Here is an 18,408-nt window from a genome sequence, read left to right on the forward strand (position 1 = left end):
CACCCTGGCAGATTTCCCAACACTTCCTGTTCTGACTGTGGGCCTCCACCATGGGTTTATACTCACTTTGTCTCATGCAGGTGGCCTGGGGCAGAGCACAGTAATTCAACCCTTCTTAAAGGGCAATGACCAGAAACCAGGGTAACACTCTTCCTTGGGTGAAGATCACATCTATAGCTCCTTCCCAGAGAACAGTTTCTCAGCCATGGCACTGACATTTTAGGACAGAAAATCCTTTGTTGGGGTGGGGGGGGGGAGGCAGGGTTGCTGTGCTCTGTATTGTATGATGTTTACCAGCATCCCTGGCCTCCAGCCAACAGATGCCAGTAGCACCTGCTTCAATCTCCTAGTTGTGACAACCAAAAATGTCTCCAGACATTGCCAAATGTCCCCTGGAGTTTGCAGAAACCCCCACTAAGGAAAGGGTACTTGAGCATCAAATTTCCCCTATGACCTCTCTTGGAGTGATGAAGAAAGGGGGAAAAATTCCAAGAAGTGAGCGGCTGAAACAGTTTCTTATCAGAGTTCACTAGCAAAACACAGTGGTTAGTAAATCATTTTACTCCGGGCTGCCTGGACTAGTGTCAGATGACAAGTGACACTCTTCCTGGCGTTTAATATAAAACCCAGTTCCAAGGGGTTGCTAAACAGATTGCAATAAAAAATAATTGTGGTACAGACCAAATCTTCCACTTTATTACTCTTCTTCAATCTGGAATTTAGATCAATCTGGCAAACACCGTATATTTCATTCTTGCTCTCTATAGCCTCTTTTTCTTAACAGATGGGGCAGGAAAAACGATTATTCAACAAAGACTCTGGACTTAAAACCTATTTTCTCCACTTTTAACTAGACTTTTAAGATATTCTGCTGGTCAACATAAAAACAAAAGTAGATACACTGCAAAATTCAAGAGTTATGTGTTTATATAACAGGGTAGTGTTTGCTAGTGGCATTAAATTGACAGCTGTGACAACAGTTCTACAAACTACACTGTGGACAGTCACTGAAGGGTTCAGAATCTACTTATCTACAAGGCTTGTCTTTATTTTACACTGCTGAGTTTAATTTTGTTTTTATGTTCAGTTACGTGTGGGAGCTAACATTAGATTTCTTAGATATTAAAAAATAAATTGACTTTCATAAAGAGTAACTGTAGCATCGAGAGAGTTTCGACTTGATGTCAGATGACCTGTGTTCAAATCTCAGCATCACTACTCTTCGTGTGACTTTGCCCAAACGTTTAATATCTCCATACTCCCAGCTTCCTTTTCTGCAAGATAAGTTTCCACCTTCCAGGGTTATAACGAGAATTAAGTGAGAGAACGAGTGTAAAGCACATAGCATGGGGCTCAAAAAGGCTTGGTACATGTTAGCGGCACAAAAGGTGTCCCTGGCTCTGAGAGCGCTGGTTCCGCACAGTATCATCACACTCACGAGTCTCGGGAGATAGTTAACAGAGTACCTTACACTTTAGATGCCCTTCCTTTTCTCAACTATCCAGATCACCTTAGCAACTCAAGGAAAGAACAGCTGGTCTTAAGAGATGAGATTCACCCGCTTCCCCCGAACCCGTTGGACCCAAGCAGCACACCCAAACCAATCCCCAAAATCCCGGAGCTTTCGCCATGGAGTACTGAGCTCTCTCCAAAGGCCATGGGGGCTTGGATAAACTCTTACATTTATCCAAGGCTCCTTGGACTGTTTCCTGAACAATTAAGCCCACAGTTGCCACCCAGCTGAACACAATGATATTGCAATAGATTTTTTTTCCATCCCCAAAACCATGGGCCAGGATTCTGCAGTAGAGGGCAAGGCAAACCCAATTGTTCTTAACATCACACTGACCTTCTGCCTTTGAGACCTGGAAGCCACAGCACTGGTGGACATAAATTCTACTGCCTGCTGCTCCAGATCCAAGGGGATAGGGTAGCCCTCTGGTAGAAATCTGTCTGTTGCCTCCTGGAAGAGAGGAAACCTGGATTCCTACAGAGCTTGAAATGGCCGTTTTAGGCTGAAGGGAGGGGTTGATGAAAACCAACAGCTGTTCCAACACATCTGGCTTGACTGGCCCTGCTGAGGTTACTGGTGTTTGAGGACATCTTTGGCTGGGTTTCAAGGGTTTAGCAAGTTTCAGAGCATGGGCCCTAAAGCCGAATGATGGGTGTTCTGGACATCACGAATCTGTGTGTGTGTGTGTGTGTGTGTGTGTGTGTCTGTGTGTGTGTGTCTGTGTGTGTGTGTGTGTGTCTGTGTGTGTGTGTGTGTGTGTGTGTGTGTGTGTGTGTGAGAGAGAGAGAGTATGTGTGGGCAACGTGGGCCTCTCTGGGGCACAGAGGCAGCATCCTGGAGTGTGAACATGATGAGCTGAGCTGTTTTAAATGCCCAGAGTATGACACAGCTGGAAAAGAACTGTTCTAGCCAACCAAGCTTGACTCTGATTAACAGGAGAAACACTCAACCATCCTAAAGGTTCATATTCCACAGGGACAATGAAAGCTCCGCCTGGAGCCATGGAATGCTATGGAATAGGTGTTCTGTACTGAAAGTTCCATCCCCAGGGAATAAACTTAAAAAACAGCACAAACTCATTGCTCAAAGCAGGTGAAGGCCAGGAGAAACACCTAGACAGTCAGCTTACTTTGTTCACAGGCTTCTCTGGAATCTTCACAGACACCTCAGCTGGTTTTCCCTTCTTTGATGGCGTTCTCTTGATTTTGGGTGAGTGGAATTTGTCCATCAGCTTCATGGTGAAGGAGGAGAGATGAGAACGCTGAGAGTCTGAAAACAAAGAAGGTAATGATTTTTAGAGGTACAGTGGGAAGAAGCTGTGGTTCTTTGACCTTTTGTGGAAATGAGCACCGTCCTCAAACAAATCTTTCCCCCTAGCTGTTCAGGGTTACAAAGAAAAGGAAATATGGATCCATTAACCATTTCTGCTTGCATGTTTCAATTTTTTGCAATTTCCATCTAGTCTAGGTTGAAAGCAGTCAAAATGGCTTTGGAAAATGAACGTGCAAATATTTCCAAGTGTCCTTATAGAGTTTGTCTGATGATCTAACCAATGTCCAAGGGAACCGGCTAAGATGAAAGAATACCAAAGTAGAATCACAGAAGTGCTGGATGTAAGAACTGGAAAGGAAGGCCCTTTTGAATCAACCTTCTCGTTTTCTGGTTTAGGGAACTGCAACAAGTGACATGGGTAAGGCCTCAGAGCTGGCAGTGGAGACTGAAACAGAACTAAGGTGTTTGAAACCCTCGGGGACACAGTGAAAGACTAAGTGGTTTCTCGCCAAGATCAGGAACAAGATGAGGGTGTCTGTTCTTACTACTGTCATTCAATTTTGTACTCTCTTACTCCAATAAAAGCCATCAGATTGGAAAGGAAGATATAAAACTATCTCTATTTGTAGATGACATAATCTTGTATATGAAAAATCCCAAGCAATCCACTAAGAAACTACTAGTACTAATAAACAAATTTAGTGGGCTCCCAGGATACAAGATGATATACAAAATCACATGCAAGATCATATACAAAAATCAGTATTTCTATACATTAGCAAGGAACATATAAAAAACGAATGTCTAAAAAGCTTCCATTCACAATCATCAAAAAGAATAAAATACTTAGGCATAAAATTACACTTAAGTGAAGTACTGATATGCTATATCGTGGATGAATCTTGAAAACATTATGCTAAGTGAAAGAGGCCAGTCACAAAGACCACACAGTGTATGACTCCATATATCTGAAATGTCCAGAACAGGCAAATCTATAGAGATAGAAAGTAGATTAATGGTTGCCTAAGACTGAAGAGAGTGGAGAGGGACGGAGAGGGGCTGCTAGTGATTAAGAGGTTTCTTTTGGTGGGGGATTAAAAGTGTTCTAAAATTAGAATCTGGTGACCATTATACAATCCAGTGAATTACTATAAAAAAAAACTTGAGTTCTACCCTTTAAAGGAGTCTGTTATGTGAATTATATCTCAATGAAGCTGTTAAAAAAAAAACTAACCCAATGAGCAGCCTTCCTTCATTTACCACCCGCCATTTACCATAGCACTTTCTAGTGTTTGAAACCATCTTATTAAATTATTTACTTATGTGTTTATCTCCTCACAAGAATGCAAACTCACTGAAGGCTGTACCTGCCTTGTTCAAGCCTGCATCTCCAGTGCTAACATGGTACCTGGCCCATAGAAGATGCTCAGGAAACATTAATTCAACAAATGAACAAATCAACCAACGAAAAAATACCCCACGAGGGCTTCCCTGGTGGTGCAGTCGTTAAGAATCCGCCTGCCAATGCAGGGGACATGGGTTCGAGCCCCAGTCCGGGAAGATCACACATGCTGCGGAGCAACTAAGCCCATGCGCCACAACTACTGAGCCTGCACTCTAGAGCCCTCGAGCCACACTGAAGCCTGTGTGCCACAACTACTGAAGCCCACGCACCTAGAGCCCGCGCTCCACAACAAGAGAAGCCACTGCAATGAGAAGCCTGGGCACCACAACGAAGAGTAGTCCCTGCTTGCTGCAACTAGAGAAAGCCCACATGCAGCAACAAGGACCCAACGCAGCCGAAAAAAAAAAACCCCAAAAAAAGGACTGCTTCTTTAGGCAATGTCAGAAATTCACAGGAAATACTTGAAATTGATTGAAAATTAGGGAGAACGTGATCCTATGCAATGGAAAAAGAAGTATCTGTATTTTTTTTTTGGCTGCGTTGCGTCTTTGTTGCTGCGCGCAGGCTTTCTCTAGGTGTGGTGAGTGGGGCCTACTCTTCATTGTGGTGCGCGGGCTTCTCATTGCAGTAGCTTCTCTTGTGGAGCGTGGGCTCTAGGTGTGTGGGCTTCAGCGGTTGCAGCACGTGGGCTTCAGGAGTTGCAGTGCGTGGGCTCAGTAGTTGTGGAGTGTGGGCTCAGCAGTTGTGGCTCACGGGCTTAGCTGCTCCGCGATATGTGGATCTTCCCAGACCAGGGCTCAAACCCATGTTCCCTGCATTGGCAGGCAGATTCTTAACTACTGCACCACCAGGGAAGTCCCCTATCTGTATTTTTAAAATAAAAAATACACTCCCTTTCAATCTTCCCAGCAATTAAGTACGAAAATACCAAAAAACAAAAAACCTTCCAAATAAATGACACAGCACCTTGTATTATAGGTATGTCACTGTGTCTACTAGTGTTGCATATGACTTCATAGGGCCAAAGTTCAATTCTTTTGTCAAAGACCTTCCAGGTGGCAGGCAGGATCAGATAAACGATCTGCCCTTTGCAATTATCTAGGAACCCACTGCACTCGGGACCAAAGAGAAAAAGCCAGGGCCTGACCTTCGTTCATAAGCGGAGTCAAACCAAACACAGCTTCACAGCTGTCTGTCTGCTGGCCAGAACTGCAGAAAGCCCTTCTTAGAGCCCCAGTGTGGACACAAATCCACAGGAAGCTCATGCACCTCTCTCCTCACCTGGAACGGCTCAACGCAGGGTCGGAGGGGCTCTTGGCACCAGTCCTCAAACGCTGCATCACCCCTGGGATTCCAAGCAGGTAAACTGGGATGGTGTGATTGCTCCAGCTCCCCTCTTCCCCTTCCCCACCCAAGCAGGGTGGGCCCCATGTACAGTTTATACTTCCTTCTTTATAATTCGAAATGATGTGACCAGTCTAATAATTCATGTGGTAGTTAAGAGGGTGAGCTTTGCAGTCAGTCTGTTTGAGTTAACAGACTTCAGCGGCACCTGTCCAAGTCTTAAGTTTGTCTGGAAAATGGGGCTGATAACATTGTTCTAGAAACGGCTGATGTGATGTAGGTTAAATGAGATGCTGCTTGTGGGCAACGTGGTGAGGTACTCAGCCATGTGCTGGGCACACAGTACTTGCTCAATGCAGGGAGCTAATTAACCTAACTATATGATTTGGATGGGTAGCAAGTCTGACCAAACTTTGAATTCTTACTTCCCAACTGCTTACAGATCTGAATCAGGATACTCTGCAGCACTGAACATCTGACCCACCATCCCGAGGAACTGAGGGCCTTACACATGCCCCTCTCCTCTTCCTTTAGTCCTGACCAGAAGTTCATCTGTGTCCCTCTCTGGTGCCTCCTTCCATATTGCCTTTATTGCTGCCCCCATCGCCTCCTTCGGATGCTGGCCTCAGCATCCCGAAAGTCTCAGCACATCCCTCGCCAGACAGGTTCCCCAAGTCAGATGTTAGGGTGTGACTTCCACCCTGGCAAGCAAGACTGAAAGCGGGGCAAGAAAAGGAGACACAAATGGGGAAGTAAAGGCAGGATGCATGATTTCTTTGGTGGTCAAAAATATTCAGAGACATGCGCTGGGCGAGCCAACTTCCGCCTCCTCTGGTCTGCTGCCCCGAGTTGCTATATGGGTAGGCAGGGGGCCGAGGGACTGGCCAGATTCACATCTCTGCCATCATGACCAGGGTGGAACTAGGGTAGGCAAACAAGGTATGGGGGCTCCCCAAAACCCCTGATCATGACCCAGGGGTCAAGTAAGGACACCTCCACCTGAGAGCAAACAGAGCCCAGGAAGTATATCACAACATACTCTCTCAACCTCTGCTTTGCCAAGCACAGCCTGAGACTCTGGTCTGTCTTGGCACACAGCTGGGAATCCACATCAGCATTTAAAGAAAGTGTTATATCCACCAATAAATCTCTCTCCTTGTAGTATTTAACAGCCTCAGAGCAGCCAGCTCTAGCACAAGATGTGATAAATCAAGTGCAGGAAGCAGGTTCTTTGTAACGACAACCAACCTCCTCAAGCCTGGAAATCAAGGACAGCACTAACTAGGGAAGATTTTGACTTGGAGGCTGCTTGTCACCTTTTCCTTGAAACAACAGCTTAGCAACACAGATTTCAACACAGGTTTCAGGAGACTTGCAAGGTCACTCAAACTATGCATTTCAGTGCTGATAAAGCACTATAATGACCAGTGACAGCAGAGTGGAAGGAAGCAAAGGTGGCAGCTATGTTGGGGTAATCTTGCCAACAGTACCCCCCCACACACACACTTCCTGCCCCTCTTCTCACATTCCTCATGTGTATCAATCATCTTGGGTAGAGGGCAATGCTAAAGAGATACTCTCACACTACTACAGAGTTTCAGGTGACTTTAATGACCACTCTCTGACTTTTCACTTGGGAAGTTGTAAATGTATGTGTTTAGATATTTTCTAGTACTGAAATTAAAACAAAATTTTGAAAGATTTCATAATACACATGTACAACTTACAGAGAATTCATCAAATCCACCAACCCAGACGATCAAAGAGAAGCGTGAGCAATGACGAATATCTGCACCATCCAACGTGACAGTCACTGGACTATTGAGCACTTGAAATGTGCCTAGTGTGACTGAGAAACTGAGTTTTTATTGAAATGTAATTAAACAGCCACACGAGACTGGTGGCTGCCGTACTGGACAGCACGGCTCTAGAAGCAGAACATTAGCAATCTCACTGCTGCCACCACATGCTCCGTCATAATCATATCTTTCTTCCCGACGATGGGTAACCGTGGTTTTGATTTTTGTGCTTATCCATCCCTTATTTTTTAGAAAATTTTATTATTTAATTTATTTATTGATTTATGGTTGCGATGGGTCTTCGTTGATGTGCAGGGGCTTTCTCTAGTTACAGTGAGCAGGGGCTACTCTTTGTTGTGGTGCACGGGCTTCTCATTGCAGTGGCTTCTCTTGTTGCGGAGCACGGGCTCTAGGTGCGCAGGCTTCAGTAGTTATGGCTCGTGGGCTCTAGAGCACAGGCTCAGTAGTTGTGGCACACAGGCTCACTAGTTGTGGCGTGCGGGCTCTAGAGCGCAGGCTCAGTAGTTGTGGCACGTGGGCTCAGTAGTTGTGGCTCACGGGCTCTAGAGCACAGGCTCAGTAGTTGTGGTTCACAGGCTCTAGGTGCACAGGCTTCAGTAGTTATGGCTCACGGGCTCTAGAGCACAGGCTCAGTAGTTGTGGCACACGGGCTCAGTAGTTGTGGCACACGGGCTCAGTAGTTGTGGTGCACAGGCTCTAGAGCGTGGGCTCAGTCGCTGTGGCACATGGGCTCAGTAGTTGTGGCTCATGGGCTGTAGAGTGCAGGCTCAGTAGTTGTGGTGCATGGGCTTAGCTGCTACGCGGCATGTGGGATCTTCCCGGACCAGGGCTTGAACCCGTGTCCCCACATTGGCAGTCGGATTCTTAACCACTGCGCCACCAGGGAAGTCCCTCATCCCTTATATTTTGTCATAGTTTATAAGTACAGTTTAATGTAGAGGTTTGTGAAGTTAACTTAAATGGTATTTCATTGTAAATGTTCCTGTGTTCTTGCTTTTTCACTTAGTTGTAGGTCTGACGTTTGGCCAGGTGAAGTGTATATAAGTGCTTTTGTTTTCAGTGCTGTGAAGTTCCACATATAGCAGTTTTACTTACCCCCTCCCTGCCAGTGAATACTGGGTCATTTTCAGCGTTTTTGCTTTTATAAACAACACAGCAATGGACCTTCTCATACTTGCCTTCTGGAGCACATGCAAGAGCTTTCTGTGACTAGAACCGCTGGGCTACAGAGTACACACCGCATCTCATTCCATGGATGTTGCCAGATGACTCTCCAAAGGGTCTGTGCCACTCTGCAGCCCCAAGGGCAAGGTTGAGTCCCAGCTGCTCTCCCCACACCTGGGCTTGCCAGACTTGCACACTTTTCGATAGGGCCATAGCTAAACAAAGGAAACAAAAGCCCTCCTTCCCATGGAAATGCTTTAAATTGGTGTATCTTACTGTGTTCTATCAAATCTGCCAGAACAACTTCAAAGCTCATGGACAGAACTTAAGTAAAACCCTCAACCACCACTTAGTACGGCATTTATACCAAGGAGGGTCTGGAACTCCCAATGACCAATCTGCTAGTCATTTCTGCCAGAGGAGGAAAGCTTACATGACCTCACAATCAATTTCTGTAGAGATGGCCGCGACGTTACTAAGAGCAGCACTCTCCTGGGCAACCATCACAGGCTGCAGACAGGCTGTCAGATGAACGTCCTTCTCTACCCAGGGGGAGAGAGAACAGGCTGGAGGAGAGGCACGTAGCCTGCTCACAAAATCATGTCTGAAGCAAAACCAAAAACACACCAAAGCCAAACCAGTTTCTTCCAAGTAGTCTGCCAGGTGTTCCATATTTCATTCTTAAATTTTCAATTTGCCCCTTGACCAGGCTTAACAACGATCTCTGCTTGGTGCTGACAAATGTACACATCAACTGGCCTTTCAGACGTCATTTGTAGCAGCAGCTGGGATCCCAACTTAGCAGTGCTTTCTGTCAGGGCTTAATTTCGCCTTGGATGGGGGGAGTCTCTACATATCAACCATACAAGGGACCACAAAGTCAGGGTCAGGGTGGACAACACTTTGAGGCAGTTCCTTGGGAGACACGGTGGCTGCTCGTTCTTCGTACCGACGGTGTGCAGGGCGCAGAGCTGGGCACTGCAAGGATGCCCGCTCATCCGCGCACGAGTTCTGGTTGCACACTTCCGCTTCCTTCATCCACACCATTTCCCAAATGTGTTAAAAGGACAACTAGAGTGCAGAAGTGACACGAGGACATTAGGAAGAACTATTTTAAACATAAGGACTTCAGATTTTTAAAGGTGTGTTTGCTTATCTAGAATCGTACAGACTGTAATGTGAAGACAAAGACAGAGCGAGAGTGAGTGGGTCGCGGGCACAGCAGGCGGCCCGCGGGCTCTGGAAGCAGGCAGTTGGTGTTCTCACTTCCGCGTGGCCTCTCTGAGCTGAAGGTGCCTCGCCTGTGGAGCAAGCATAACCACAGGACCGACCTGCCCGGGTGGTTGTTGCGAGGGTTAAGTGTGAACCTGCATGTGAAGCATTTAGCAAAGGACCCGATATACAGCAAATGCTCAGTACACGGCACCCGTTGCCGTTACGGGATAACACCGCCAAGCCTCTGCCAACACTCAGTATGGCAAAGGCTAAAAATAATCCCAGCCTAGTAGAGCGCAAAGTAACCTGATGCTTCATTTTTTCCAACAACTTCCATATTAAAAGATCCTCTTTCTTACCTAATATAGAACTATTCGTGTTAGGGAAAACAGGGAAAATAATTTCTCTAGTTCTGCAACACCAAAGGCTCTTTTGACATGAAAATCTGTTCATGTTACCCATTGGTTCAGGAAGTCGACTGATAGCTATGATGCTGCTGTGGGTGCTGATGGAAATATTAAGCATATCCTTTTTTCTTTTTTCAGTAACAAAAGTAAAACAACCTCATTATAAAAATCCAAGCACTGTAAAAATATACAATCTAGAAAGTGAAAATCCCTCATAACTCCACGTATGGCAGAGCTGAAATATCTCCCTGACTTGGTTTTTCCAACTGAGCGATATGCTGTGGGCATTTTCCCATGTGAGCACAGTTAACGGGTGAATAATGTTCTGCTGAAAGGCCAACCACACACAGGCCACCAGTCTCCTGACTGATGGTTCCGGTTCCTAGCCCTTGCCCTTCAAACAACAGCACATGGAAGAACCCCCTCAGGCTTAGCCCTCTGAACACCTGTCTGAGATAGGCTCCTAGAAATGGAACTGTTAGGCCAAAGGGCATAAGCACTGAAAACCTGCTAAGAGACCACGCAGCTGCCTCGAGCTGGAGGCAGGCCAGCAGGGACTGTGCCAAAGAGTGAGACTCAGGGCGCAAGCAGAAGAGGTGGGGTGCAGGAAAGAGACCAGGCCTGGGGGCCCCTGCCACCTACAGAAGAACCCAGGCTTCACCGTGGATCTGGGCTCAACTCCGACAGAGCTACCAGTTTTGCTTTACTTGCATAACAGGTAAGGATTAAAAGCAGATTCAGAATTGAACAGACACTTCACAAAAGATGAAATCCAAATGGCCAATAAACACACGACAAGGTGCTCAGTTCTATTTGTCATCAGGAAACAATAAATTAAAACCATGAAGCAATACTACGACACACATACACCAGAATGGATAAAAAGAGGAAATACTAAGCACTGGTGAGGATGAAGAGGTACGGGCACCCTCCCTCCATTGCTGCGGAGGGCAAGGCAGGACGAGAGCAGAGCACACGCTTCCTGGAGGCCCAGGATTAAATCTTACTCATTTTGGAATCCGGCACGTAGCCCCGAAACCGGCACACAGTGAAAATAAATAAATGATTGTTAGTAAACACAAAGACAAAAGAATCAATGAATGAATTCTGCAATAACTAACAACTACTACATTCAACCAATACCAGAGAGTAATATCTGATTAGTGATGTAGACAGGATGGTTTATACTGATTTTTAATACAATTCTCTAAGGAATGCCAACACGTGAGTCAGAGACAACTCAATCAAGAACTTTCTCTGCTGTGGTGGTTCAGTTTGGGTCATCTGGGTTAAGAGAATGTTGTTCAAGCCACTTCCAGGGAGAAGACAAGAGAGAAACCATACCTTTCCGTCTCCCCATCTAGGTCTTCAGAGGACAATGGACTCCCTGGGCCAGTACTATCTAACAGAAATACAACAAGAGCCACATATGATTTTAAACTAACCTAAATTATCCATAATATTATAATTTCAATATGCAATTAAATAAAAACCATCAACAAGACATTTTACTCTTCTTTTTCTTTCATGCTAAGTCTTCAGAATCCAGTCTCCAGCTGGACCAGACACATTTCCAGCACTGCTGCAGCTCAAGGCCCTGGGAGTGGCTGGCCCTCCCCACTCCTGTGAGGAAGGCTGGTCCACTGGTCTCTTGAAAGAAAGCACCTTGGGCTGGTTGGATTCCAGTGCTTCTGGACTGTGCCGCTGAGGTCTTTAAGGGTGCTTTGCCTCCCCCGGAAAGGCAGACAGTGTGCAGCTGCAGAAGGGCCCACCACAGGGGGACCCCTCACCCCCAGGCTGGGCTCCAGGGCAGCACGTGAGTTCCAGGCTCTGAGGCCCTCCACTAACCACTGCCTACGTGGAGGTACTGCAGGATCTCATTCTACCCACCACGTGGTACAGGGACAGAGACTGAGGAAACCTGCTGTGCAAGGCGGGAGGTGTAGGCCAAAGGAGGTAGACTTTGTTTGACCAGAAGGAATTTCTGACAATCATCGCTTCCCAACAATGCAAACCGATTTTCTTCGGCAGCAGGGACCAAGGACATTCATGCTGGCAGTGACATCATGTCCTCTGCTATGATTTGGGGGCAAAAGGAGTGACACTGACCTCCACACATGGCCAAGGACAGCCCTGTGAACTCATTCCCACCCCACCTGCAGCTCTAAGTGAAACACTCTCAATGTGTGTCACTCTGAGTAAGTTGCCCACTGGGGCCTCACTTTTCTCATTTATAAAATGGGAATAATGATCCTTACCTCACCTCATGGTGCTGTTATAAGGATGTAATAAAGTACGCCATGTAAAGTCACTTAGCATAGTACTGGCACTTCGTAAACATTAAATAAATGTTATCTGCTGTTACCCAAATGTTCTGAGGTAACTGTCACCATTCTGAATGGGCAATTATTATTTTTTAACACTGTAGAATTTTTAAATAGAGGAGATAATTCATTGAGCCGGTGCTCTTATGATTTGAGCATTTTTCTACATGTGTGTTTTACTTTAATTTAAAAAAAGTTGTAGTAAAAAAAAAGAAAGGTAGAGCAGAGATGAGAGGAGCTGGACTCTTGGTGATGTTGTCTGGGCTGTTAGATACAGTTTTACTTGTCTGAGGCTCAACTGCCTCTCAACTTCCAGCAACTTGGAAAAAAAGAAAAGAAAAAAGTAGAAAAAGAGGAGAATCCAGTAACTAAAGTACCCTGTAGGATTTAAATAGAAGCCCAGCCTCCGCCAGGTAAACTTCTGATGTGAACAAAGCCTGGAGATGACCTCCTGGGGAGCCTCCCACCCCCTACCTGTCAGAGAGGGCACTGAACAAAGAGTTTTCCCAACACTTACTCCTATGATAAAAAATTCGTCAAATAACGAACAGATATCCCATGAGACGAAAGGGGACCCTCTGGGATTGAGAGCTGCTTCCCTCCTGGAGCCCAATCAAGTGGCTAAATCAGCAGCTTGTGTGTGTAAACACCCTATTGGAAGCCAGGCCCTGCCCAGGGCCATGCTCACATCAACACTGGATGGGAAGGATTCTTACCACCCTTTGGCAAATGAGGAAACCAAGTCACAGGGGCCTAATCCCCCACCTCCCACCCCCAGAACACGCACACACTCATCACAGACAAGGCAACTGTAGCCCTAACATGTGCTGTGAACCACTCAAGGTCAGCCTGTCCCCAGGGTGGCCTACTCCCAAGGAAGGATTTTTTTTCTATGACTGTTTGGAATTGACCCAGAGATTCTTAAGGGCACAGGCTTCACAGACTTCCAGAGATGTAAATTAGTCATTTCTCCAGAGTGTTATTTCTAGAGACGAGAGAGAAGAGAGAGAGGGAGAGAGATCAGTTTATTCCGAGTAAACATACCAACACGCTGGGCAGAAAGCAGGCAGGGCCGAAGCACATCACATCATCAGGAGCCCAGCTACAACAGGAAGCAGGTCCACCCTAACCTTTGTCCTTTAGGTGGAGCTGTCTGGAGCAGCCTCTGTCCCTCAGAGGAACTTGGATGTTAGGACCAGTGCCAGTTCAGAATTCAAACAACGTTCCTCAAGGGCAGCTGAGCCTACTGTGTAGCACGGTGTCGCCCGCCCAGCAGCCCGAGGTGGGGGCAGGAAGTCGTGTCTGTGCGGCACCAGGCCCAGCACGGGGCACCACAGCACCACGGCTGCAGCAGACGGCGGCTCCATCCACTTCAGCTGCTCTAGGCCCAGCTAAGGGACCCCCGAGAACTCATGATTTGTCAGGCCACCCTCTGGGCTTCCAGAGGAAAAACAACATGTGCATTTGTCAGTGAGCACATGTTCACTTGTTTATTTCCCAGGCAACAGGAGAAGGAGCTGGGAGTCACAACCCCAGCAGTTTGGGACACTGCTGGGATTTCTCGCTGGGCAAAGTTCGAAGAAAGAGAAGGGACAAGGGTCACCTGTAAACTCCCCTCCCTTCCCTATCACCTCAGAGAAACAGGGTGCATCAGATAATGCAAGGCAGGCACAAACGGCGCCCTCATTCATTTACTCACTCATTCGTTCCATACATATTGATATGCCAAGCATTTGCAAAGTGCTGGTGTCAGAAAAAGGAGCAGGACACAGCTCCTCCCTCCAAGGAGCCCCTAATCTTGTGGGGGAGACCCAGGAAAATCCTCAGTCCTGATGCAGCAAGGACTCCTGGGATGCAGCCGTGCCGAGTAAAGGCAGGACGCTTCCAGCTGCTCACAGCCCGCTCAGGAGGAGGACGGCTCCTGGTGCCGGTGGAAGCGCCCTAGAACCCACGGGCTTCGAGTGAAAACCCAGCCTGCTCCCCAGGGCACGAAAAAGGGCTGAGACTACAGGCTTTGGACGTTTCACACGGGGACCAATGGAAAACGTCAGAGTCGGCAAACAGGAACTGGTTTGGAAAAGGCTGCAAGAAACTCTGAAGCACACAGAGGAATCTGAAAATGACCACTTCTCCAAAGACGCACTTCTGGCTTCCCAGGCATGGGGGTGGGGGTGGGGGTGGGAGGGGGAGGGGGCAGGTATGCAGGAGAGGCAGCCTTTGCTCTCACCCAAGCAGAGGCAGCGCAGTTTCTCCAGAGCAAAACGAGCGAAGGCTACTCGGCTGCTCCTTGACAGACCCTGCCCCTCTGCTCCTGTGCCTCAAATACATCTGCGGCCAGGGCTCTGTTCTCACAAGAACGTCTTATCATGTCGGTTCATACACGCATGGGGTAAAAAACAAACCCCACTCCGCTCTATACATTCAGAATCAAGCACTGATCAATCCCAGTCTCTCCGGGGTAAGGACCAAGGTGGTCCTGGTTGCCCTGCTTCAGAGGCCCCACTCCCCACCAGATGCCAAGTGAGCGGTGGGCTCTCAGCTTCCATGAAGTGTGGGAACTTGAAAGGATCTGAGTCTACTGACAGCGGAAGCCGAGGCCCTGGGAACTGATTTCCCGCCAGCCTAGGACCCAGGCCTCCTGAACAAAGCCGGTCCAGGGCTCCCTCCTCAGTAATGGCTGAGAAGTATTAACCGGCTTCCAGTCATTTCTCTTCCTCATGAGACAACTTCAGCATAGTAAGTAAAAATGCAAAGAAGACAGAACGTGAGACAGCCGCTCCAGTGCTGGGGACACCCACCTACTCTCTGCTCATGAATTACTTCAGCCACAGATGGTCTAACCGCCCACCAGAGGCTCTGAGCGGCCTCGAGAATCTGACGTCAGGCTGGTTTAGTTAAAGCCAGAATTTCATTAGCTTACAGCCTGAAATCCAATCCAATTTGTTTCCAGTCAGATGTATGGGCCCCCGTGTACAAGGTACTGCAGACACCACGTGAAGCCGGCAACAGCAACACAGCAATAGCTGGGTCCATTGCTTGCAGGGAGTGCCCAGCACCACCCAGGCACTCTACGGGTCTGTCTCAGCTCATCCTCACAGTGACTCTCCAGGGCAGGAAAACTGAGGCTGAGGAACAAGGGACAGACTGGATCTGAACCCGGTGCAGCTTCACACACCAGGCACGCAGTCTCCAAACTTAGTAGAGAGAGAAGGGAGTTAAGTACCCTAAAGATGGCTCAAATGAAGCAGAGTACGGGTTCAGAGGAAGGAGGGCTCATGTGCCCCACTCATAACAATCCAGTGCCCATGGGTGCAGGGCCCTGTGCTCGCCTGCGAGCACCACTGCCCTGCCCCCACCCCGGCCGACTCAGATGCACATCTCAGCGTGGGCTCCTCTTCCTCTTTTTTAAGCCGGAGCCCAGCAAATATGCCGTGTATTAGATGTGTTCACAACTCTGATCACCAGGGAAGCAAGTCACCACAAGAGTAGAAGAAAAGACTTTCAGGCCAGTACTGCTTGTAAAAGTGAATCACACCCTTCTGGAAAAGTCCAAGACCAAGATGGCTCACGCACAGCATCACATCAAAGATGTGGCCACCTCCTGGCCGTGCTAGCACCTGGGCTAAAAATACCCTCAGTGATGAAATCTCAGGCACAGTCCCTTAGCCTAAGGGAGAGAGGCCAAAGTTACACACTGAGTCTTTCAATTTGAGAGGTGGGATTACGGATGGAACCGAGACACTATTTTTAAACAACAGGTCGCTGAAGAATACATATTTTAGTGACTGCTGGAGTTGCCAATATTTGGCTAGAAAGCATTGGAAAGGGGATTTTCTGAAGTCAAAAAGGCCTCTCAGTTCTCAAGGAATTTATACCTTTACAGTCTGTGATAAATAACAAATGGCCTCACAATATGTATTTCTAAAAGACAGTTCCTCGGTGGCAGCCAGCCCCTTTCCTGGATCTTGGACTCAGCCAAACAACATTCCTCTAACTCTCTCTTGTTCAGAACTCTCCAAAAACCTACCCCACCCCAGTGAGTGCCTTTTGTAAAAATCCAATTGCCTCATTCTAGAATCCTCAGAGCAGGAAACTGTGTGCATTTTTTGAGAAGACATCTCATTTTCCCTCGTTCTCCCTCAGCAGCCGTATCCTTTAAGTGTCCTAGAATTGAAGTTCTTTTTAAAGGACCAAATCTTTGCACAGGAGGCGGCTTCCTGCCGATTGTCTAAAGGCCTCCATCTCGGCAAGCCAAGGAGGAAGAACACGCACAGGCCACATGGCAAGGGGAAGGCAGAGGCATGTCTTCTCAAAGTCGGCTGTCTGCGTTCAGAATTCACTTTTCCAGTGGAACAGTATTAAAAATCGAGCTCAGGCCCTGGCCATGGGGCACAACGTGGCTCCTTCCACCAGCCAGATGCTAAGCATTTGGAACCATAGAGGGTCCGTGGTTGAACAGGAATGTAGGCCCTGCCCTCAAGTGGTTTATCAGCTAACACGGAAGTAAAGCTGTACACCCAGGGCTCCAAAACACAGCAGAGCGAGACAGCTGCTGAAGAATTAAAGGGTTTACTTCCTGACATAGCCACAAAACGTTCATGAAGGAAGCCCTGGAGTTTTAAGCCAAGCAGACACTGCAGAATCCAGCTGTGAAAAATGCAAAGGGATGAGGGTTGACTTGGGTGAAAAGGCATCCTTGAGAGACGAAGCTGAGTGGGCCACTCAGGGGGGCAGATGTGTGGTCTGCTCTTCCTGCTAATGTTTACTGCAAGTCACAACCCACTAGTAGGTCCCCAAATCAATTTCCTGGATCAAAACATGAAACAGAATACAAAATATCAGAGGGCACTGCAGATAGTAAGGCTAAATATTTCATGGAACTTATTTCACTTACGACCAACTTGACACGCTAAAGACCCTTCTCCCTGGGGAGCACGGGGTAGAGAAACCCTCTCACTAGGACAAAGAGGAGCCACAGGTCAGGGGTCCTGTAGGGCAATCAAGACTGCAAATCTAGTCTGTACCCGAAGTCACCAGGACACTGGTTGAGCTTCCTGACCTGGGTCTGGAACTAAGAATCATGCACAGGTGTAGCGCCAATAGGTGGGTCATTTCTAAGGTGGAGGCTTACCAGTAGCTTTCAAACCTTTTCTGACCACAGTAAGAAATGTATTTTATTTTGCAATCAAGTACACGAAGTATATCAAAAATCTACAGGTTTTAAATTCTCTTTCACTTTTTAATCCACTGAGTCGATTCTACAACCAGTGTTTTAATCCCTCCCCGGATGGTGAGTAAGGAGCAGTGGGAGGAACTGTGCGGCCAGCGGTGGTGGCATCACCGTGACCTGCAGCTGCTCAGAGTGCTGGCTCTCCACCGAACCTGGACCTATCGAATGGAGGTCTATGCGGAAGGGACCCCGGAACTGGGGCTTTAACTAGTCCTCCAGGTAACTCTGCAGCACACTCACGTTTGAGAAGCACTGTTTTGGAAGACAAAGATCTGGGGGAAAGCAGTCAAACTGATAAGAAACTCCAAATCTTGGGCCAAAGAGGGGGAGGGGCTGACTGCAAGCCCAGCAGAGCCAAGTGCACACATGAAGTGATAGGCAGGCAGATCCTCTGACTCTGACAGAAGGGGAGGGTCTCATCTCAGATCAGAACATTCCTCAGGATAAGCCCCTCCTGATGGGGAGACGGATTTGTAAACGCTGTACCTAGAACAGACCTGCATTAGCACAGCCAGGGGGCCTGGGGGAAAGGGGTGACCACCAGTCTCAGCTGACAAATTCCAACCAGCCACCCCAAGCAAGACTCTTTAGCTACAAGGCTCAGAGCACAAGTAAGACGATAAACAAAACAGGACCTACCGTGTGCAGAGCTCTCGGGACACGTGTTTCACGCGGAACTGGTGACTGAAGTGATCAACCACCGCTCTTCCTTCT

At 47.6% G+C, this 18,408-nt stretch overlaps 1 protein-coding gene across 9 annotated transcripts in view; it reads right to left on the reverse strand.

The window, feature by feature from the left end:
- Positions 1-18,408, reverse strand: part of RAPGEF1 (Rap guanine nucleotide exchange factor 1) — a 139,185-nt gene that overhangs the window by 66,009 nt on the left and 54,768 nt on the right. For 5 of the 9 annotated variants that reach the window (XM_049711412.1, XM_049711418.1, XM_049711413.1 and 2 more), the window contains exons 2-3: positions 2,643-2,782; positions 1,850-1,963 (exon numbers count right to left, since the gene is read on the reverse strand). In XM_049711412.1, coding sequence (XP_049567369.1) covers positions 1,850-1,963; positions 2,643-2,782 — 254 coding nt within the window. The remainder of the gene's footprint in view (positions 1-1,849; positions 1,964-2,642; positions 2,783-18,408) is intronic. The other 4 variants (XM_049711416.1, XM_049711415.1, XM_049711419.1 and 1 more) reach the window with 1 other exon arrangement.

Source organism: Orcinus orca, chromosome 6 (genome assembly GCF_937001465.1).
Source record: "Orcinus orca chromosome 6, mOrcOrc1.1, whole genome shotgun sequence".
NCBI lineage: Eukaryota > Metazoa > Chordata > Mammalia > Artiodactyla > Delphinidae > Orcinus > Orcinus orca.